The sequence below is a fragment of the Lynx canadensis genome, chromosome A2 (assembly GCF_007474595.2).
Source record: "Lynx canadensis isolate LIC74 chromosome A2, mLynCan4.pri.v2, whole genome shotgun sequence".
In the NCBI taxonomy this organism is placed as follows: domain Eukaryota; kingdom Metazoa; phylum Chordata; class Mammalia; order Carnivora; family Felidae; genus Lynx; species Lynx canadensis.
In genome coordinates, this window is record NC_044304.2 from 70,039,060 (window position 1) to 70,062,284 (window position 23,225).

Here is a 23,225-nt window from a genome sequence, read left to right on the forward strand (position 1 = left end):
CATATACATTTTGCATATTTCACAAACTTCTCATCAAGCTAAATTATTAGTGAATTTTATTATAATTAAAACTGGACTTATAAATTCTATGACTAAATTCAATAATACTGTTTAGTTCTTTGTAAACTTGTTAAAAGAAAAAATTACCAGTATTAGGTAAGTATAAAGCTAGTTGGTTAGTCATTAATGGAAATATTTTTTTTTTTTTTTTCGACGTTTATTTATTTTTGGGACAGAGAGAGACAGAGCATGAACGGGGGAGGGGCAGAGAGAGAGGGAGACACAGAATCGGAAACAGGCTCCAGGCTCCGAGCCATCAGCCCAGAGCCTGACGCGGGGCTCGAACTCCCGGACCGCGAGATCGTGACCTGGCTGAAGTCGGACGCTTAACCGACTGCGCCACCCAGGCGCCCTGGAAAGATTTTTATTTGGCCCAATTTTGTGAAGACTCTTCATGCTCTATTTATATCATATAAAACAAAAAATTCAGTATACTTTTACAAGTATAAATGCTTCTAAAAAAAAAAGGCACTGTACAACTCTGAATTCAAGGTACAAAAGCAAATAGGGATATCAGCACACTGCAATCAGCTAAGTGGTCAGCTAAAGGAAAACAAATACAGCAACTGTAGTAAATGTATTTATTTTGAATGTAATATAAAATGGCTTGGAAAAAGTCTAAATGTTATCCGAATGATTCTGATTTTAAAACTGGACAAATCTATCAAGTATAAAAATATGTCATTCAATAGTGGGTATTCTCACCTCCCTCCTATTTTTGTCAGAGAGATATTTACAAAAATTTGTCTCGAATTGTGTCTTATTTCTTCCAAGACTTACCTGAGGCTTAACCGAAGTTTTCACTGAAAACCCTTCCACTATGGCAGAATTTCCTCTTCCTCCTTCTAGAACTTATTTAGAAACTGTGTAAATAAAGCCAATTTAATGAGAAAATAGTGCAACCTGATGTATGGAACTGCCTCAGCAATCTCATCTGCTGGTGCCCCTGCACCTGCCCAGCAGGGCTGGGTGTGACTACAGACCACGGGGTAAATGTGTAACACTGAACTCCGCACACACCTGAAACGGGTGGTGAGGTGCTGCCACTGTCAGGATGTGACATCTGAGAACCCATGCTAGGAAGAGAGCATCATGTGACTTCCAAAGAGCAGCCTGCAAAGGGACTGGTCTGAATTGTACACAGTATAGGGCACAGTGCACAGCACAAGCCTGGTGTGTGCACAATGTACACGCAGGAAAGACCAACTGCATTCATGAGCATCTAACACCCTGAGCCTAGCGAAAGATAAATAAGGACACTACTAAGACTTTGTGTGAAAAAGAGATTTAGTTGCTTCAAGTTACACAGTGTACACTTTTACATTTCCATTTAAAAAATTTTTTTTAGTGTTTATTTATTTTTGAGAGACATGGCACGAGTGGGGGAGGGGCAGAGAGAGAGGGAGGCACAGAATGTGAAGCAGGCTCTGAGCTGTCAGCACACAGACCGATGCGGGGCTCAAACCCACAAGCTGTGAGATCATGACCTGAGCCGAAGTCGGACGCTCAGCCGACTGAACCACCCATGCGCCCCTACATTTCCATGTTTTTAAATAAGAATTTACTATTCACTGTGGGGCCTACTTACAATTGAAGTGTTCAATCCCAATCAAATTACATTCTACTGAGTATATTTTTATAAATCTTTAGGGAACAAGGCTTCCTCCCTAATGACAAAGTATCCAATGTCAAATTTTTTATGAACAAAATAAAAGTTTATAAATATTTTGGCATTTTAGAACTTTTCCTAATACAATCTGAGGTCTAATAAACTCAACAGAAATAGAGATTCGATGGCCAAGATGAATATGCTTCCAGTCTTACCCCTCTCTGGGGTATTTTGTTAACAAAAACAATACAACAGCGTCTTTGCATTGACCAAAGCAACCATCATGTTGATCAGATCACACTGACACTTGCAAGTGACCAAAATTAGGTGATAAGCATGTGAGGTGATGGCAGGGAACAGCCTTATGAAAGGGGTAAATATGTAAGGTGTGAGGAGGGAAACAGCCAAGAAGCCAACGCTGGTTTAATATTACAGGATTACTTAACCTACCTTGACCTTAAAACCAGAATAATGGGAGGTGAAAAATCAACACCACTCTTATTAGTGACGTTGAAGAGAAAAAAAAATGAGCAAGGGTTTTCACTGATAGGTTATAAGCATTAGGCAAAAACAAAGACAAAAGAAGTCAAATCAAGTCGATACAAAGCAGTAATAAAATATAAAAATAAGACATTATTAAACTATCATGGATGTTATTCTAGGTCTCAAAATTTGAAAGATACCTAATTAAAATCTTACTCCTCCAAAAAAATCCAAAGTGAAAAAGTATCAATTTTAGTAAAGATATCAATACATATATGCATATATAGATACACAAGAATAATGCAAATAGATTTACAAAGATGTTAATTTGGCACTTTTACTTGGATTTTTAAAGAAAGTAAATACAGATTATCTTTGCATAACAAATTTTCATTCTGGAGAAATAGGATTTAGAAATAAAAGGTTCAAACATCTCCCTTCTTAAAAATAACATTGACACAGATAACTTTACCCGTTAAAACTCCTGGTTGGCAACTTTATAAATCTGTCTTGATATATCTAAATCCACAAGTTTGACAAAGTAATTTTAGTTTTTTTTCTATCAGTGATACCTGGTTTGTCCACTTTCAGTACATGTACCATTTGGCCAGAAGTCCATAAATAATATTAATGTTTTCAATGTAGAAATCTTAAAGTTCTAAAGGGAAGTATTGCTCAGTAGATAAATTCTCCTGGAATTTCTTGTAGCAAAGGTTCCTCAAATTTAAATCGTTTGGAAATGGCCTTTTGCTCCATTTTCTCTTTTTCAGACTGTCTGCATTGTCCTAAAGTATATGAAGTAAATACAATTAACTCCTCTGTTACAACTGATTCCTCGGTTTCTGGTTTCTGAGTATCTGAATTAATTTCAGGCACAGAATCACCTTCTTGGAGTGCATTTGCTTCTTCTAATGTCCCTTTCACCTTGAAAGAAGGATCCTGAATACTGCTCTCTGTCAACCACGGATGTTTTAGACATTCTTCAGCTGTGGCTCGATGTCTATAAAAAGATACACATTTCACACTTAAGTAGTTTAAAACTTCAATTATAAACTGGAGCATAAGAGAGGTGCCTGGGTGGCTCAATTGGTACAGCATGAGACTCTTGATCTCAAGGCTGTGAGTTCAAGCCCCATATTCGGTGTAGAGATTACTTAAAAAAAAATAAAATCTTAAAAAAAAGTGAATGAATAAATAAATCTATAAATCAACCAATTTAATAAATCAGAACTTAAGGTAGATTTATTGTATTATATTTTGGGAGTTATGAAGAGTTAACAAGAATCTTATTGTGATTCCTGGATAAGACTGGAAGTTTTGGTGTTTATGTGCAATGCCATTCCCACAATCATGAAAAATATTTTAAGTTAAATGTCTCTGAAAAGTCCTTTTGGAAGACCAAACACAGCAGAGGATATCTGTTATACTGAGAGGCAGCTTACATTTTCTAGAGACATTCTCATTTTTTTAAAAAATGTTTATTCATTTTTTGAGAGAGACAGAAAGAGCACTAGAAGGGGAGGGCCAGAGAGAGAGAGGGAGACACAGAATCCGAAGCAGGCTCCAGGCTCTGAGCTGTCAGCACAGATTCTGACACATGGCTCAAACCCACAAACTGTGAGATTGTGACATGATCCGAAGTCCGATGCTTAACCAACTGAGCCACCCAGGCGCTCCGAAACATTCTCAGTTTTGACACTTTTTCTTTCAATAGGTATAATAAGCTCAAGGTCTTATCTAGCTTAATGTCTACATTTTTGTGTTTCAGTTTAACCTGCTTTTGTTCAGAGCATATCACTCAAAAATTGACAAAGATCAATATTAACTAATACTTACTCAGGTTTCTTAACTAAAAGTGTCTTAATGAAGTTAATAGCAGACTCAGACACAACATCAAATTCTTCCTCAGAATAGCTTAAGTTCATCTGAGAGATGTTTAGGAACGTTTCTTGTTTATCATCACCTAAGAAAGGCGATACTCCCGTAAGCATGACATATGTTAACACTCCAATGCTCCTAAATCAGAATGAAAATGTAAGAAAAATTAGTGACTTATTCATTTCTTGAAACTAATTTGATCAATTTTTTCATAAATAGCTCTTACCACATATCTGTTGCCATGCTGATAGGATCATAACTAAGAATTTCAGGAGCTAGTATCAGAAACAGAAGAAAACATTTAGGTGTGTGAAAAAAATTCCTAATTTGCTTTTCGAGATAAAAGTTTTTTTTTTTTTTAAAAACCCACCAGAAATTCTAAGACACTATTCAAGATTTGGGCTAAAATAACTTAACAATATATATATTGTGTAAATTAATCTGAATTATTATAAAGTCTAACTAGATATAATTAACTTGTTTATTTTTCACACCTGCACCCTCCATTGTTGGGTCTTAATATTTTTAAAATATCTGAATGCATAAATACTGTAATAGAAACTGACAACTGACACCTTTCTCTTCCCATATCCTCTATAATCATGCATTGTATCTAACAGATTACTACTTTCAAATCTTTCTCAATGCATCTGTGACTCTCCTTCCCTACCTCCCACCCTAGTCCAGGGTACTTTCCCCTCCTGACTTCCCCATTCATTCCACATGCCTGATCTATTTTCCATGCTGTAGCTTTAAAAGGTCTACCCACTGACAAAAAGTCAGCCAACAAAGTTAAAAAAAAAAAAAAAGAGCCCTGGGCATTCTCAGATGACATGCATCACACACAAAGACACCAAAGTTGCCTCTGTGGAGTTTGTAAAAAACAAGTTTGCTTTGATAATATTTAATAAACTGCTGTCACACATACAGCAATAGAAAGACATTCGCAAATGTTTAAAAACTTAGGAGAGGTTTATGAAAATCCTCCTTTAAAGAAAAACCTACTCATTGATACAATCCAGTCAACCAAAAGATGATTTTTTTTTCAAAAATATGCAAATAGGAAGAAAAGATAGGCAATCAAGTACTGGATCCATTTAAAAACAGATCAAAGACTAAACAACTGTTTTAATTATGATTTAAAAAAAGGGGGGAATGAAGATGTTCCAATTCTAGGAAAAGACAAAACACTCAAGTCACATATTCATTACTGGTTGGGGACAACCTTCTCCCCTCGTCCCCTGAATATGAGGAATGACAGGTTGGGAGAAAATGTTAAGTAGGTTAAATTTCCTCAACTTCTACTTCTGAAACTGACTTGTGAAACAGAAGCTACAAGTATTATTTAAAAGTTTTACTTTATCAGTAAAACAATTTTTAATAGTTCAAATTTAAAAGTTTTAAAAGAAACTACTAGGAAATTTAAAATGAAATGCATAGCATCCAAATTACTGGAGGGGAAAAAGTAAAATAAGAGACCATAGAGCAAAAGATGGTGGGAAGACCATATGATTTCACTCGTTTGTGGAATTTAAGAAACAAAACAGATGAACATAGGGGAAGGGAAGGAAAAATAAAATAAGATAAAAACAGAGGGAGGCAAACCATAAAAGAGACTCTTAACTACAGAGAACAAACTGAGGGTTGCTGGATGGGAGGTGGGCAGGGAGCCGGGGGGCGGGGGATGAGCTAAAAGGCTGATAGGCATTAAGGAGGGCACTTGTGATGAGCACTGGGTGTTGTATACAAGTGATGAATCACTAAATTCTACTCCTGAAACTAAGATTATTAGTATGTTAACTAACTAGAATTTAAATAAAAACTTGAAACATTAAAAAAAAGATGGTGGGAAGAGGGGGTAGGAAATAAAAACAGCTTCCTTTTTTGTGATTATATGCTGAACACTGATATAAGAGCTTGGTATAGCAAATCCAATAAGGCAGTATTATTATGGCCCCATGTTATGGACAGAGGAATATGAGGTACAGAGATTTCAGTACTGAGGTCACATACACAGCCAGTAGATAGCATACCGTTCCCAGGCAGGTGATACTGTGTAGAAAACAAGGTGGGAGTCTTACACTCATCGCTAAAAGTCCATGAAAGAAAGAGGAGAGGCCCCCTTGTTTTTCTCTATTATATACTTTTGAATCATTTAATTGGGATTAGTTGTTTGGGATTGCATTTGTATTACTTTTATAATAAAGACACTTCTATTTTTTGGAGGGAAAAAAAGCTCTCTTGGTAGAAAATTTAGAATTTACCAAAGAACAGAAAGCATAAAACAAAACAAAACTCATTCAGGGCAATAATTACTATAAGATTCTCAGTTCACAACCCTTCATTCTAGTCTATAATGCTCTAAACTGGCCGAAATATCTGGACTACCTCTTTCCCAGATGAAGCCCTATTAAGCCACATTCTTAAACCTTACTTTGTGGTCATGACACTTGCTGAAATTTAAGTATTCTAGCCACAAAGAATACATCAACATTTTCAAGGTTGTTTTTCTGCCTGTGATATCATTTATTACCTAACTAAAGATCTGTTTCAAATTGTAGAACTTATTTTTTTATGTTTATTTTTGAGAGAGAGAGAGAGAGAGAGGGAGAGAGAGACAGACAGAGAGTGTAAGCAGGGCAGAGAGAGAGGGGGACAGAGAATCTGTCAGCACAGAGCCTGATGCGGGGCTCGATCTCACAAGTTCATGACCTGAGCCAAAGACACATGCTTAACTGACTGAGCCACCCAGGCGCCTCTCAAATCGCAGGACTTATGTTAAAGCTTTGAGTTATTTTTTTGTACTATCATTGCCAAACAGCTTGGTTTTCCTCAACCCTATCGTCCTCCCAGCCTTGTGTCCTTGGAATGAACTTTCCCCTGTAAACAAAGTCCCGCTATCTTCCGCTCCTTCAAGAATGACTTTCACTGTCTCTTCTGTGAAAGGAGGCCTAGGCCGCCCCAAACCCCGTAAAATGCAGCCTGTCTGCCCACCTGACACTTCTACTATCAGGTAAATATGCTTCCCTTCAGGCATGGGCCCTGGGTGCTTGCTGTCATCGGACACAAAAACTATCCTCCTTAACCTGCCTGCCATCACCTCTGACAACTTCCACACTCGTGTTCATGACCCATGCAGCCACCAGCATATCCATGCTTCTTGACCTACAGGTCTAAAGAGCTGCCCTTCCACAGCTACATCCAAGGCCTTAAAATTACAAAGGGCTGTTTCATCTCTGAAATTTTAAATGTTGATATTATAATCTCTGGTCACAACCTTTAGATTATTTCACTGCCTTGCTCTGAGTACAGATATCTTTTTTGTTGTTGTTGTTACTCATTCAAACCACTATTCTTTTGCATCCTATTTTTCTTCCAGTTTATCAAAAAGGTCATAGTTTATTTATTTTTGTACCAAACGTAAGAGCCACAGTTCATCACTTCAGCTGCTCTCTTACTAGTACCTTCACAGTTTAATCTCCTTTTTCTTTCTGGCAGAGGCTCTCAACCTTGTATCAATCCAACAAAATACCCTCTGTTTCACACATCTATGGAATTGCAGGGCTTGCAATTACTTTAACAATGTTTACTATGAACTTGAAATTCTTTAAAGGCCCTTACTTGTTAAATATCCTCCCACTTTCAGATAATATGATATCCTACACTTTGTGAAGAAAATCCTCTTCTATTCTTTTTAGAAGTAATACCTTCAAATTCTGTTAGCCTTTCCGGAAAGGGATCATCAGTTTGGTACCTTAAAGTTTACCATTTTTACATTTAATACAAAGGAAGGAGTCTCTGATGGCAGAATTTTAACATAGCAGATGGCTGGCCCCACTATTAATCATGCCACATGTGAATTTGCTAATGAAGATGATGCCTGACCCCAAACACACAACACAACCCAGTCTTATGAATACTTACCCACATATTCAGGAGTACCCATAATTTCTCGGAGCTCTTCACTGTTCTTCATTATTCTTGAAAGACCAAAATCAACTATCTTAATGTCACCCAGTGGAGATTCACTTGTCAGCAGAATATTCTGAGGCTAAAAACATAACATCCCACTCTCCAAATTAATGAAACCATGACTGAATAGAAAGAGCAAGTAGTGCATAAAACATACACATTTCAACTGTGAAACTGAGATTGACAAATTTAACAATAAGCAGTCATTCATTAAGCAAATATTTTTACAATGTACTTACGATGTGTAAGGCAACAGGCCTTGTACAATCTCTTTCTTTATACTGGCTCCTGCTCAGACCATAAATGTGCATCTACCCCTATTTTAAAAACAAGACCAAGCTACTCATAAAGGAATCCCCTATGACTCTGCATTTCTTTCTAGCCAACATACTTATTGCTATTCCCTCACTTCTCAATGCAGTTGATTCTGGATTTTGCCCCCTCTCCTATATCTGTCCTAAGATCATAAAATCTTTAATAATCAAAGACCCACCAAATCAATGGATGTCTTTTAGGCACCATTTTATACACACTGATTGCTATATAATGTACTACTGGCAACCATCCTTATATGCCCTCTTGGACATTTTCCTCCTCAATAGATCCGTCACTGTTTTCTTAGGATTTTTTTCCCTTCTTTCCTTTTAAATATTGATGTTGCCCCAGTTCTCTTGCCTACTGGCCCTCTATCTTTCAGCAATCTCATCTACTATCAAGGCTTCAGCTACCACTTACCTGCTGATGACCTCTATCTACCTTCTACCCTAAGCCTCTGGCCAACTCATAGGTCCAATTAAAATCGATCTTGTCATTTGGCTGAAATGGGCCACACCTTCAGCTCCCACTACTGAGCAAAGGCCATCAGTTCAGTAAACACCTCAAGAACAGGTTCTTCCTTCAAACCCCACTAAACCCATGCCTCCCCTTCTGTACTCCCAGTCTCAATGCCCAGCTCAGCAACTAGGGAATCATCCTACAGTACTTCATCTCCTTCATTTTCAACCATGTCTCACCCTTAGTGAAGTCACTGGCATGCCAATGCTATTTCTTAAATTGCAAAAAACCCACTGCTTAAAGTTTGGGCTTTCATTATTTCTTACCTGGACTACTACCCTCCTGCCTCTAACTGCCCCCACCTTCAATCCATCCTTCACTGTACAACGATCTCACCATAATGTAAGTCTGATCATGATACTGATGCTAGTCCTCACCAATGGACACACTCTCAAATGGGATGTATTTGACCATGGGTGAGAGAGAACTACCCAAGGCCACAAAATCAATAAGGTTCATATTCCTGGAGTCATTTTTTTTTTTTTTAACCCAAATGAAAATAACCTAAGATACTTTTACATAAAAAGTCAAACAGATATATTATGGACTAGAATATAAAATTCATTAGAATTTTTGAAATGGCACTTGAAAGAAAAGTTTGTGTTGCTTCAGAAAGTCTACACCTACTGTCTTCTGCCATTAAGAAAATTTCCAAAGATAAATTGAGAAGCACCAGTACTAATAAAGTATAAATACCTCACTGTAGCACCCCAAGTGTTTTATAACCCAGCTTCTGCTTCCTCTCTAAGATTAACCTCCTGCCACTATTCTGTAGGCAATCTGTGTTCCAAATCCAACCCTAAACAAGATGTGCACTCCCACATCTTATGCTTTTGCATTATGTATTGCCTTTTCTCAGGAAGCTCTCTCCTGGACAAATTTAGTTTCATCATTCACTCCATGCATGGTGGCTTTCAACAAAGCACTGATTCCTCAATAAAAGCCTTTTCTGATGCCCCCTCTGGTCTTCCAGGGAGGGTTTGATGCCTGACCCCTCTCTATTCCACAACATCTTATACATAGCAAACTTATCCCACTATTTAGCTAATTGTATTTTTCTGTCTTCTCCATCACACTGTGGTTCTCCAGAGTTTTACAATGAATGTTAACATTTCCTTTCCTTCCATGCATATTCAACCACTCCACTGGGCTTCTGTGTCCTCATTCCTCTACCGCAGGTCACTAAAATCCAGCGACATATTTCCATGCTTTCTGGACTACCACCTTAGCAATGCTTGGCATTGCCGCCACTCCTTCCTTGTTTACAAACTCTTTTTCTCTTGGCTTCCAGAACAAACACTACCCTGGTCTTCCTCCTAATACTCTGGCTGCTGTGTGTGTCTCCTCATCTTCCTTTAACTGGCCCATTAAATGGTGGGTTTCTCACAGCCTGATCTTGAGGCTTTTTGCTCTTTTCACTCCACACTCTCACTTCACACAAGGTATCTGTACCCAAGGCTTAATTATCACCTATACATTAGGAGTCACAGATTTTATCTCTGGCTCAGACTCTTCAACCAACTGCTTACCTAATCTCTCTCCTTTGATGTCTCAAGGCTATCTCGAATTCAACATGCCCAAACCAGACTCCTATTTTCCCTCCTAAATCAGATTTCCTGTATGTCAATGGTCATTACACCCCAGGGAATGCCATCCTCACCCAGCAGGGCAGAAGAAAGCACTAAGAATCACCTTGGTCATTCCTCTCTCCCCACTTTCTCCTCATTTAACTAACGTGTCACCATATCCTACTGATTTTAAATCATAAATGTAAGCACTTCTAAACTTTACTTATTTCTCTCCAACTAGAAAACAATCATTCAAGCTACCATCAGTTTTTGCTTAATTGCAACAGACCCTAAATGGTTTGCTAGGATCTATTTTGCCCATACTTAGCCAGAAGGAGGTTTTGCACTATATAAATCTGATCGGTCACCCCCCTGGCCTAAACTCTTCAGTAGCTTCCCATTACTCTTAACTTCCAAATGTATTTGGAAGCTGCTAATTCGAGCTCCTGCCTAGCTCTCCAGCCTCATTATAAACTTGCTGCCCTTGGCCCAGGGACAGTGAGTCTCAATGGACACTGTTCAGTCTCTCCTACTTGCCATGCTCTCTCTCACAAAAGTATCTTTGTATACTTTTTCCTCATTCTTCTTTTCCTGGTGTCAACTTGCTGGGAAGACCCAGGAGGGCAGTGAAGCAGATTCTAACAATGTTCAACAGTGAAGAGCTGCAATATGAAAAAAGAAGTTGAAGTGTAGACAGTCCCTTTTTAAAGGGGTTCAATGTTGACCCAACCATCCATTCTGCCCTTATCAGAAAATACTTGTAGATTATTCAAAGTCTGGATTCAGAAACAGAGGATGGGGAGAATCTAAAGATCCATGAGCCACCGTACTGGTCACTGTGATAGCACCAGGATCCATGCCAGCACATGGGAGGCACACGTTATTTGCTGTTTGAAAGAAAGGAAAAAACATAACTAACTATAAAAAACAATTTGAAGGGTGTCTATTTTGTGTCAGGAGTGGAGGCACTGTAAATATGAGTGATAACAAGTCCCTACTGACAGAGAGATCACCATCAGAAGAGAAAACAGAAGCACCTATATCAGGCTTGACTAACTCTGCTGTGCATTTTAAGTGCTGTCATAGACAAAGTGCTCAGGTATAACAAATAAATAAGAGGGAATAATTCAGCTTTGGAGAATTACACAGGAGGTAAGTGAGCAGACCCTGAAGGATAAAAAGGATTTTGACATTTATTAAAAAAAAAAAAATTATGGACTGCATATTGGAAAAATAACAGAAAATAAGACGTGAGTTCCCTGTTCTTTTGGAACCTTACATTCTAATGGGGACAAACAAATATGAATAAATAATAATACCTCAGGTAGTTTTTAGCACCAAGGAGAACTCAGAGTAGGGTAATGGATGACAGTGCCTGTTGTGTGTGTTTGTGTGCATATGCATGTTATATTCAGAATAGTTGGGGAAGGTTTCTCTAAGACAGTATTTAGGGAGAAAGCAATGCTAAGAAGGAACGTCATGGCAGAATACTTTGGGGGGTGGGGTAGGCAGGGGGCATTCCAGGGAGAGGAAAGACCCCACCCAAGGCAAGGACAAGCTACTAGTGGAGGGACTGCACACTGGAGAACAGCACAAAGGTGAAAGGGACAAAAGTGGTGGCAGGCACAAAGAGGGTGGACGGACAAGAATCAGGGCTTTCTGAGCCATTCTGGAAGAACTGGAAGAAGTCAGACCACAGGGGAGGGCAAGAGGACATTCCAGGAAATGAAAACGTCACATGCCAAAGAATACATACAGGTGAGCCAATATATAGTATGACACATGCAAAGTATCATCAAATACAAGAATGTCTCTGAAGAATGTGCCTTTATCCTATTTTTAAAGTCTTGAAAGGGAGAGCGTGAGGGATATGATGAAGCATGGAATGAAAAAACACAGAAGAAACTTTACACATTACAGTGGCAAAATCCACAGCCCATTGTGACTGTTGCTGTGTAGGAGCAGGAACAATAAGGTGCTTATGTCATTCACTGACTAATATAGTCAGGTCAGCAAGAGAGGACAACTGGTTCAATTTTGATTCTCAGACCCAGAATCTGAGGTGCCCGCAGAACCACCCAGAACAGTTGGAAATTCAGTCTGGAGAGAATAAAAGGCTGAGGATACTGCTATGGAAAGCAAGGGCACAGAGGCAAGACTAAAACCATGGAAGTAAACAAGAGGAAGAGAATATGGCAGAAGAGAAGTGGCCAAGATGAGTTTTGGCTGATAACCACATCTAACGAGAGACAACAAGAGTGATGAAGGCACTCAGAAATAGCACTCTGAGAGGGAGGCAAAGAACACAGGCATCGTGTTGTAGTAAGAAAGGAAGGAGAGGATCATCAAATGGGATGAGGGGAAGAATGAGGACTAAGAAAAAGCTACTGAATATAGCAAATAACCAAAGTCTGAAAGACTTCTGAGAAAGTAATTTTTAGTAAAACCATGGGAGAAAAAGCTAGATTGTAATAGGTTGAAAAGTAAGTTGAAAGACTAAGCGATCTTTACGTTACAGGCCATTCTGGCTTAATTATCTGTGGATACTCTCTAAACTGGTGGTGTCCTATGAAAGGTACTGCAAGTCACAGAATGTAATTTAACATTGTCTAGTAGCCATATTATAAAAAGTAAAATGAAACAGATGAAATTATTTTTTAATTCAATATGTCTAAGATATCCCTTCAATATGTAATATATAAATTATTGAGATATTTTGCTTTTTCTTTTCCATACTAAGTCCTTGAAATCTGGTGTAGAGTTCACACTTTGAATACATCACAGTTCTCAAGTACTCAACAACCACAAATGGTTAGTGGTACTGGACTGAACACTGCAGCTATAAACGTTGTTAATAAAAAAGGATCTAAGTGATATCCCAGTAAATGTTTAGGAATTCTTAACATCTCTTGCATAATGTCCATATTACCACTATGCAATCACAGACTGTACTTCATTTTGAAAACATATGAAGTTTTGAAAACTTCATTCACAAAAACAGACTTCTCAACAGTGAAAATAACCATACCATGGCTCAGTGTAATCTGTGATTTTATATAAAAACCTGTTTTTTAAAACCATAGAAAGTTTTGGCTACAGTAAAAACCTAAAACTGAACAAAAAGACAAAACCAAATTGCTGTCACTATAGAAGCTTGGGCTGCAGAGGCATGCTAAATTGTTATAAATACCCAAACCAGGTAAAGCACCCCTGCCTTGCCATACACACACAAAAGGAGTAAAAATGCTCAGCTGATCAGTGTTAGAATCAATCTCTCTTTTCAATGATAAAATAACGAGAGGTTTTAGTAATATATATAAACAAACTTCATTATAAAGTGACATTCTCCTTGTTAATTAGCTTCTAGCAATTTCTTCAAGGAAAAAACCTAGGATTATGAGTCCCAAGACTTCTCAAGGTAATTTTAGTTTTATTTTATTAATGAAATACTATAGAAAAATAAAATGTCATTATTCAGGCAAATTAGATGAGCGAAGTTTGGTTCTGTTATATATATTCATCACTGAACGTGTTTTGCCCTTCCCAGTACATAAAAAATGCCAAAAGAAATATTGCCAAGTGGAAATCTTCACCATATCTTAAGGTCCATTTTATGATTAATAAAACATGCACATTCTGTGAAATGTTCTTAAATATCATTTATTCACTTAAAACAGCTTACATGTTTTCATAAGCTTAAAACAGCTTATGTTTTGTTTATACTTTACATTACTTGGGAAATGCTTTCTTTAGTAAAACCCACACTAGTTGGGTGTGGTGGTAATGTAGTAAATTCTCAACTAGTGTGATCAAATTATTAAAACATTACTGTATTTGAAATCTAGGCCCAGTCACATGCATCTATCACCTACCAATGTGAGAGAACTTAAACAGTTGACAGAGATGTTGCTAGGAAAAAATACATCTCATAAAATCAGAACTCTTTCATGGAATTTCAGTTAATGTTTATTATGTAGTTTCTATCAACTGTGCCTTGGTTTGAACACAGGTACATTTTAAAAACAGATCTTACTCCTCTAAATAAAACAAGTACAATTACAGGACTATAATCTGTCAGTCTTTGATGGCAAAATATACCCACTTCCAGTAAGCGAAATATATGGGCTGAAAACAAAGAGAAGTGCATTAGCATTACAGCTTAGGCCTCCTTTCTAGGGAATCCAATTCATGATAAAGAAGTTGTGGTTCACAATATTTAATTCTATTTAAGATGCATGAATCCCAGGTGGTAAGAAAGAAAATGACATGGTCAATTGAGAGGCAATGAAAGTGGGGGAAAAAAAGGAAACACACAAACTGTCCTCAAATAGACAAAGGCAGTAGGGAGGTCTTTGTAAAATCTTATTTCTCTGTTTCATGGGGGAATCCTTTCATTTATCTTGGTATCTTTATCTTTGTACATAACCCATTTAACATTTACTGAACAACCACTTCTGGGTAAGATCACTGTAAAGTTGAGGCTAACTTGCTTATTAATTAGCCTTAAGGTGCCATGGATACAATTTTAAGGAACATTTTTATCAGGCAATGAGAATTCAAGTTAATTGGCTTTTTATTTATTAAAACCCAGGTCATAGTACAGAAATAGGTTAATAATACTGTCTAAATCAGTCTGGGGGGCTGTTTAGAAATGTTCAAGTAAATGTTACGGTTTCAAACTGTCAATGATCAACTTAAATCTCAGAAGGGAAAGCTCTGGCTTCTAGTTCCTGGTCTGCTCCTGAGCTTCTCATCATATACATCTACCAGGGTGGACAAGCTAACAACTGAACACCTACCAACAGAAGACCATCCAAACACAAGGAGCACTGGGTTTTAAGACTGGATTTCTTTGTGTTCTTTTTGGTCAAGACCTTCCTCTGACTGAAGTAAAAGCAGGCCACTATGCCAATGACTAATTCACCAACTGAGATTATTTTGAGGCTTTTAGGTTTGTCCTGACTTTGGTAGAGTTGTTGTTTCTCAGATTTGTCAGTCCCGCCATGATTTACATGAAATGAATGGGCTTTCCCCTAATCATAATCTAGTGTCTTTTCTATTTTTGTCGTCCTAGAAACACTCCAAAATCTGCATCTGCTACCCCTCAAAGCATTTGCCATATTCAATTTAAGATATTTGGCTGAGAGTCTTCAGTGAATCAGTCTTTTGGAAAACTGCCCATTTGGAGTCTGATCTGAAGCCAAGTAGCAGATTTCCCATTGTGTCAATTATCTCTTTTATAGGAGCAACTATAATAGTTATTCTAACTACTACTTGTCTCTGTGACAAGAATTTCCCATTTTAACCATAATGGAGAACAAATAGTCTACTAACTCAAAGTTACCCTATACATGGGGATTACCAAGTTTCACAGATTTAAAACTATTTTTTTCTCTAATTCACAGAATTAAACCTTTAGAAAACATATTTAGCTTTGTAGCTTTCAAGCTCTTATAGAAACTCAGAGTCAACATTACAAGCATAAATTGTCATTGGGCGGACAGCTGTTAAACGGTGTAGGACAGTAGACCCTCTGTCCAGATTCACAGAAGTCACAGAAAGTCAACTGCAGATGACCTTTTGGTAGAAATCATTCCTATCTGCACTCCTGCCACACCAACCCCACCTCCAACCTTCCCCCTCCAGCAGTTCACTTAGAGACAAATTCTGACTGCACATGTGAAGACTGTGAGGGCAGAAGAAAGGCTGAGGACCTATCGGGCCACCCTGTCTTCTTTCTAGTTCCTCTGGGCCTAGGCAACATGAAGAGTCCAGCTTCCAACATCAAAGGCCCATCATCAAAGCCTCTATTAAATCCAGAAAGAATTCTACACTAAGTGTACTGGGGAGAAAGGAATATGATTTATACTGAGTGTATTGGGGAGAAAGGGATATAATTTCCAGTTAAACCTGGTATTCAAGAACTTAATTTTCACCCTTGGCTGCTTTCAAGTAACATCAAAGATCCATGACACATAGTGTTGGCAACCTGACTTGCTACTTAATTAGTTCCTAAATAATAGTCATAGGTTGAGCTGTCATAAATCGAAAGCATATTTCCTATAAATGCAATGTTATTTAAATTGGGGTTCATTCCTAGAAGTCCTTTTTACTTCACAAAACTAGCAAAACATCATAAAAAATAAAAGTTAAGTGTGTGAAACCAAATATGGAAATAAGCGTAGCACAAACTTTACTTTTGGGAATTCTTCTGCATGGCTGAGACTAACTGAGGCTTCTTATAGTCTGAGTCCACTGAAGTCTGGACTGCAGCGACCATCTCTTTCTCTGTGTTCCTGAGGGAAGCACAGCTGGGTATTTCTTACAGCAAGGATCTTTGAATTTCTAACCATATGACAGGCTAAAGTGAAAAAAACAAAGCCCCAGTTCCCTCACTCTTGCTATGAGGGTTGTACCTAGATCATCTCTAAGGCCACTTCAGCTTTAATACCTTGGGACTACATGTGGGTACACACATGTCCACACTTACCTTCAAAAAATGACACTATAACTACCATAGTCTACAGTGTTATAATCATGCGTTTTAGCTACCGTACTAAAAAATTAATTATCTTTTAGAAAAATATGTTTACAGAATGAATTTAAATTGGCATTTTTCAGAAAAAAACAAAGTTTCCGAACTGTTTTCTTTCCCCTATATTTTTCGGTAGGACTACTATTTGAGGGAATATCTATTACCCTTCCCCCTTATTTCAAATGGAATTTTATCAAGTTTACTTTAGAAGTCAACCTCCAGAGTACACATTGTTCACTCTTCCTTGAGAGTGTTCCTTCATGCAGTAAAGATTAGACACAGTTATTTATACAGTATTCTATCTATCAGGTGTCACGGTGTGCCCTACAGCAGGAGTTCTCAAAATGGTGCCTGGACCCACAGTATCAGCATCACACACCCCTTCCCTGAATCAGAAACTCTGGAATTGGGGCCTAGCAATTTGCTTTAATAAGCCTTTTCTGGTGATCCTGATCTCTGTCAAAGTTGGAGAAGTGCTGCCGTAAGTGTCTACTTTCTGCTACCGGGCAAACTACAGCAGAGGTCAAGATAGATTGGGAGAGGATGAGGAGTGAAATGAGGCAGAAGTCCAAGATAGGAAAGCCTTTTTTGGGTCCAGGGGTTCAGCCTCCTCAGGTGACGTTCCTTCCTAACCTGAACTCCTCTGGCTAATAAGGAACTGGAGCCACTGGTGTAGTCCTTTAGGAATGTTTCATTTCCCCATAGCTACACCTGGACTTCATGTGGTAGCAACCATCAGCAGGGATCTTAGACTTTTCTACCCCAGATGCCTGAAGGACTATGCTAAGGATACTTGTAGTGGACATTCACTGTCTGTCTCCTGATCGCCCACCTACTCTCTATTCTTTCTGAAACAGAACTGGTCTGAGAATCCATCCTTTCCCCACTCTCAGTCCAAAAAAAACTTGGGATGGGAGGGGGAATTTAACCCTCCCAGGTTGGAGCAAAGGACACTGGTAATGCTGGCCTGGCCAGTCAAAACACAGCACCCCCAACGTCCCCCTGACACACTTACTAGTTCCAGACTGATCTAAGTCAGTTTGATGAGAGTGAATCTCAGAACTTCTGAAAGAGCTAATAAATAGAACCTGGCTCCTTCCTGCTGAATCTCTGGACAACTGTAAGGCTAAAATGGCAGCATCTAACTTACTACCATCTTACTGCCATTTTGAGAAGGTAGAGCTGGAGACCGAAGAAAAACCAACTATGTACTTGCAATATTTGAATTAACGAATAGTGGCATTCCTTAAGTTGGAATTGTCCCTGGAATTTTTAGCTAATAAAATTTCCTTTTTTGCTTCCCTTACTTTCAGCTGGCATTCTGATCACTTGAAAGCATCATAACTGCCCTTTGTGTATTCTTTCCTCCCTCTTCCCCTTCCTTCTTTGATAATTTTAAACTAGAAATCTACCCACCTCCGAGGCCCCTGGGTGGCTCAGTCAGTTGAGCGTCTGACTTCGGCTGGGGTCATGATCTCATGTCTCTCATAAGCCCCATATTGGGCTCTCTGCTGACAGCGTGGAGGCTGGAGCCTGCTTCCGATTCTGTGTCTCCCTCTCTCTCTGCTCCTCCCCTGCTCACACTCTATCTCTCTCAAAAATAAACATTAAAAAAAAAAAAAGAAAAAGAAATCTACCCACCTCTAATTTCTTTAGTTCTCTATTTTATTTACTGCAGCCTAATTTTCTACAACATGGTTTTTCAGATATCCCTGCTAAAAAGTCATCTACCACTTCATGATATTTGAAACCCCTGGAATCTGGCCTTTCCTCAATTGTCAGCATCTCCTATTTCATCTCTCAATTCCAGTGACACTATTCCATTTATGTTTGCCCAACAAGTACTCTTAACTCTTGTGAATTAATTTTATCCTCTATTTTCTACATTTTCCTATATTTTCTCTATCTAAATCCTATTTTTTTTTTTTTTTAAAGGTCTAGCTCAAACTCTGTCTCTTACCAGGAAGAGTTCACCTACCCCACCAATATCCTCTAAGCTCCGTTTCTTGAGCAAAGTATTATTATTTATCTTTCTATGTACACAGATGTGCATTACCTCCTTAATATAACTAATTGGTTAGAGGATAAGAACAGACACAACCTTTGTATCCTTATTACCTAATAAAATACACAACCTTGATAAATGTTTTAATAAGTCACTGTTAAAAATATTTTACATCTGTAGTGTCATTCTCTAGCAATCTCAAAATTGTAAAGTAATCTAGATCTTACCTTCAGATCAAGATGTACTACATTATGAGCATGTAAAAAGCGAACACCTTCTAATATTTGCCTCATGAGTCTTTGAACATCTTTTTCTTTAAAGGCGTCTTCTCTGTCTGCAACACACTGGTCAAAGATTTCACCCCCAGCAGCACTAGAGAAGGGTAGAAGCATACTTTAATTATAAAGGAAAAGGACTCATTAAAAATATTTAGCCTTTTTGTTCTTAATATTTTACATATTAAGTGTCTTTAGTTAGGTACAGTATAATTTGAGTGTGTGTCCCTATATCCATTTTTCTTGTCTTTTTAAAATAAAAATGTGAAGCCTCAAATATGAGTTCAGATTAAGAACTTCAAAAATTAAACTTTAATGGGAAAATGTATTAACACACTCTCAAGTGAAAATTTTTTGAGAATTTTTGGTTGGAAAACACATAGAAATATTATTTTTAGAAAAAATACAAACGATGAAAATAAAGCAAATGCTCTTCAATGAATTAAAGACCCCTTCCCCAATCCTACAGCCACATCTAGAGATAAACACTATTCTCCCTTTGGTGTACTATATCTTTCCAGAGTTTCTAAAAATATATACTTATTAAATGCATACAAAAATATTAGTTGCCTGGATTTTTACAAAAAACAAATGGTAATATAGGACACATTCTCCTGATACTGTTCCACAACCCTTACTTTTAAACATGTCTTAAGAATCTTTCCATGATGGTTTTATATTTATCTATTTTGTAATTTTGAACTCTTACATCCCTGTGAATAGATAAACCATACTTGATGTAACCATCCCCTTTGAAGGTCATTTACTTTCTTCCTAATGATTCACAACTATAAACAATGCTGTGATGAGAAGGCACATTACAATTTCTCATATGTTTACTCATGTGTGAGGAGCTCTCAAGGGTAGACATCTAGAAAGAAACAGCTGGACTGAAGGGAATGTGCATTTAAAATTTTAATAGGAAGAGCCTATCCTCTCCAAAAGAGCAGTACTGATTTAAATTTTCTTTCAACCTCTGGCCAAAGCATCTCAGTTTTTCTCTAACTAATATTGCCAATAAGGTGTGTGGGGGGGAAATCAACATTAAAAAATGTTCATTTCCCTTCAGCAAAAAGTCCATACTTAAACATTCATTCATACCATAAATAACAGCTCGTGTCACATCACAAAATTTCTCTTATGTGTTAAAAAAAAAAAAGGCAAGATTGCTTTCATAAAGTTGCTATAGAATTGACGTGGAATACCTAACTGCAAACAGCCATGCTGCTGTCAGACAAGAGCTACTTACTGAATTCCTTTTCAGGAGATAATTTAGTTATTTCCTTTCCTGTTAAAGCAACCTATTTCCAAATTCTGCCCATATAAGGAGACACAATTTGTCACCAAAATTAGATAAGAACATATTTAAGTTTAGCTGAGCAGCTGCAGGTGACGAAAGTGAAAGAATAATTCATTGGCTGATAAGGTTTTCATTTTGCCTAAACCTACACAACTGAATTTTTATTACATTTTGATTATAGCATGAAAAAAACCATATGTGAAAGCATCAAAACCGTTTTTGTTATTTAAGTGTAAAATGGCCATCGTGCATCTGGGCACAGTTAAAGTAATATACAAGTCAGAAGAAAGGAAATGGTGAACATTCACAACACAATTACAGAGTAATAATGGCAGCCTAGGAGTACCATATACTGTTAATATGGATTTGATGATCTAAAGTAAAAGTCAGTATGAACTGTGTCAACTTAGTCTAAGCAGCACGATGCACCATGATATAACATATAGCCCACGTAGCCCTCTGCATACACACACCACAATTTGCCTGTTACACTCAGAACTGTCCGTGTTCCTCAACTAAAACAAAGAACTGTATTTTTGGTTGAAAAAGTTTTCCAATCACAATTTATTGTCCTCTGGAGTCTTTCCGCTCATTACTAGCATCCACAATAAAATTCACTATAGGTCAATTTACAGAAGTACAATGATTTCTTTACCTAAAATTTAAGAGCAATTTATTGTTAGTTCTTTTCACTATAAAGTTTACCCATTCTTGCCTTAACATAATTTAAGTACTTTACATAAGCACAAGATACGAAGCACAAAACTACCATTTTCTGAAAATTTTCAAGGATGTATTTCAAATGCAGACTATTAACAAAGCTGTAAAAGCTAGCCTTCAGTGACCAGCAAGACTTGCATATACCCTCTGATACAATCACCCTATTTTATAGCTGCTTAAATGTAAGCTTGGCCCATTAACTCATTGTCATATTTACTAGTGGATCTAAACAAAATTATACTAAAGAACAATTTGCGACATTAAAAGCATTTGTTAGGCATGGTTACAGGAAATGTAAGAATATTATCAACTACTTCACAGGAAGTATCTTCCTTTACATAAAGCCAGAGAAACACTACATTTTGTTGTGCCTATCTTTTAACTACAGCAAGATTTTCATGTATATTATGGTATATTTACTTTAGTAGTGCTTGTTTTCCACTACTTTAAAACTATTCAGAAACTCAGCAATTAACTTTATTATGAATTACACACAATTTTTTACCAAAAAAAAATTTTATGAAAACATTAATTCAAAAACTTTTTACAAAAAATTTTACAAAAACCTATTTTTATAAAACATATTAAGAACTTTTAATTTCAACTTTCTAGTGGCCCTTAGAAAGTTAGGGGATAAGTATCTTTTTGATCAACATTATGCAGAGCCATATACATGATATTTGCAGGCTAAGAGTCACTGCGTTTTCTTGGTTGCCTGCACCTTGTCTAGATTTTAGCTCCCAACCTCGAACATCAAACACTCCTATTTCTATAGAAACTAGCATTTCCATTTCCATCCTGCTTAAAGGGTTGGTTTAGATCTTTATTCCTTCACTCTTTTTTTTTTTTTTTTAATTTTTTTTTTCAACGTTTATTTATTTTTGGGACAGAGAGAGACAGAGCATGAACAGGGGAGGGGCAGAGAGAGAGGGAGACACAGAATTGGAAACAGGCTCCAGGCTCTGAGCCATCAGCCCAGAGCCCGACGCGGGGCTCGAACTCACGGACCGCGAGATCGTGACCTGGCTGAAGTCGGACGCTTAACCGACTGCGCCACCCAGGCGCCCCCTTCACTCTTAAAAATGAACAAATACCAATCAAACATGTTAGGTCTTGTGCAATGTGCTATGGACAGAAAGATAAATTAATTGTAAGTATGGCTTATGACTTCATGTACCAGTAGGAGAGAGAGAAAATGAAACACATTTTAAATAATATATACGCATAAATATATATGGGTGTGAAATTATATATAAAGTGATGTAATAATTTAGCAACTGAGCAATTAATTGGAAAGGAGAAAAAAAAATCTTAGAAAAATGACATTTATTCTGAGCCCTGTAGAATGAATAGGAATCCACCAGATGAAATGGTAAGAGCACATCCCCAGCATAGTGAACACAAATAAAAGGGCATGGCGGTATCAAAAACACAGGATACAGACTCACTAAAGGTTAAGTAAGCTGTTACTTCCCCTTTCAGCCAAATGGTATGGAACTTACCCTCTAGCCATGAACAACTAGAAAATGAGCAAAGTATATAAGCCAACTGTTTTCAGACAGAACATAGGCAGTTAGGACCATGTTCCCTGAAAAGAGGGACACAAACAAGATGGGCTCTACTGTTTCTGTCTTCCTACTTGGAAGTAATTTATGGACTGTGGTATAAGGTGAAGGAGAAACCCAAGCAGAATATGGCGGCCTTGCTAAACTGAGGAAACAGACTAGGAGTTTGACAAACTTGGATTTCATAGGGACAGTACCAGAGAGGAGTGAGCTACACAGAGAAAGATTGATCCAAGTAGTTCAAAATAAATCACAAGCAGGATAAACACAAGGCAAATCAAGGCACATTATGCACAAATTACTGAAAGAAAAAAATATTTAAAAAGACACTTATAAGGGAACTAAAAATCAAAACAGACTTCTTGTCATAAACAATGCAAGGCAAATGACAATGCAATGCTATCTTTAAGTGCAGACAAAA

At 37.5% G+C, this 23,225-nt stretch overlaps 1 protein-coding gene across 2 annotated transcripts in view; it reads right to left on the reverse strand.

Annotated features, from left to right (window-relative positions):
- Positions 1-2,056: 2,056 nt before the first annotated feature.
- Positions 2,057-23,225, reverse strand: part of STK17A (serine/threonine kinase 17a) — a 39,487-nt gene continuing 18,318 nt past the window's right edge. The window contains exons 3-8 of one of the 2 annotated variants that reach the window (XM_030307702.1): positions 19,172-19,316; positions 7,955-8,081; positions 4,257-4,305; positions 3,989-4,168; positions 3,037-3,152; positions 2,057-2,937 (exon numbers count right to left, since the gene is read on the reverse strand). In XM_030307702.1, the coding sequence (XP_030163562.1) occupies positions 2,828-2,937; positions 3,037-3,152; positions 3,989-4,168; positions 4,257-4,305; positions 7,955-8,081; positions 19,172-19,316 (727 nt within the window). In that variant the 3' untranslated portion in view covers positions 2,057-2,827. Of the gene's footprint in view, positions 3,153-3,988; positions 4,169-4,256; positions 4,306-7,954; positions 8,082-19,171; positions 19,317-23,225 lie in introns of both variants that reach the window. The other variant, XM_030307700.1, reaches the window with a different exon arrangement.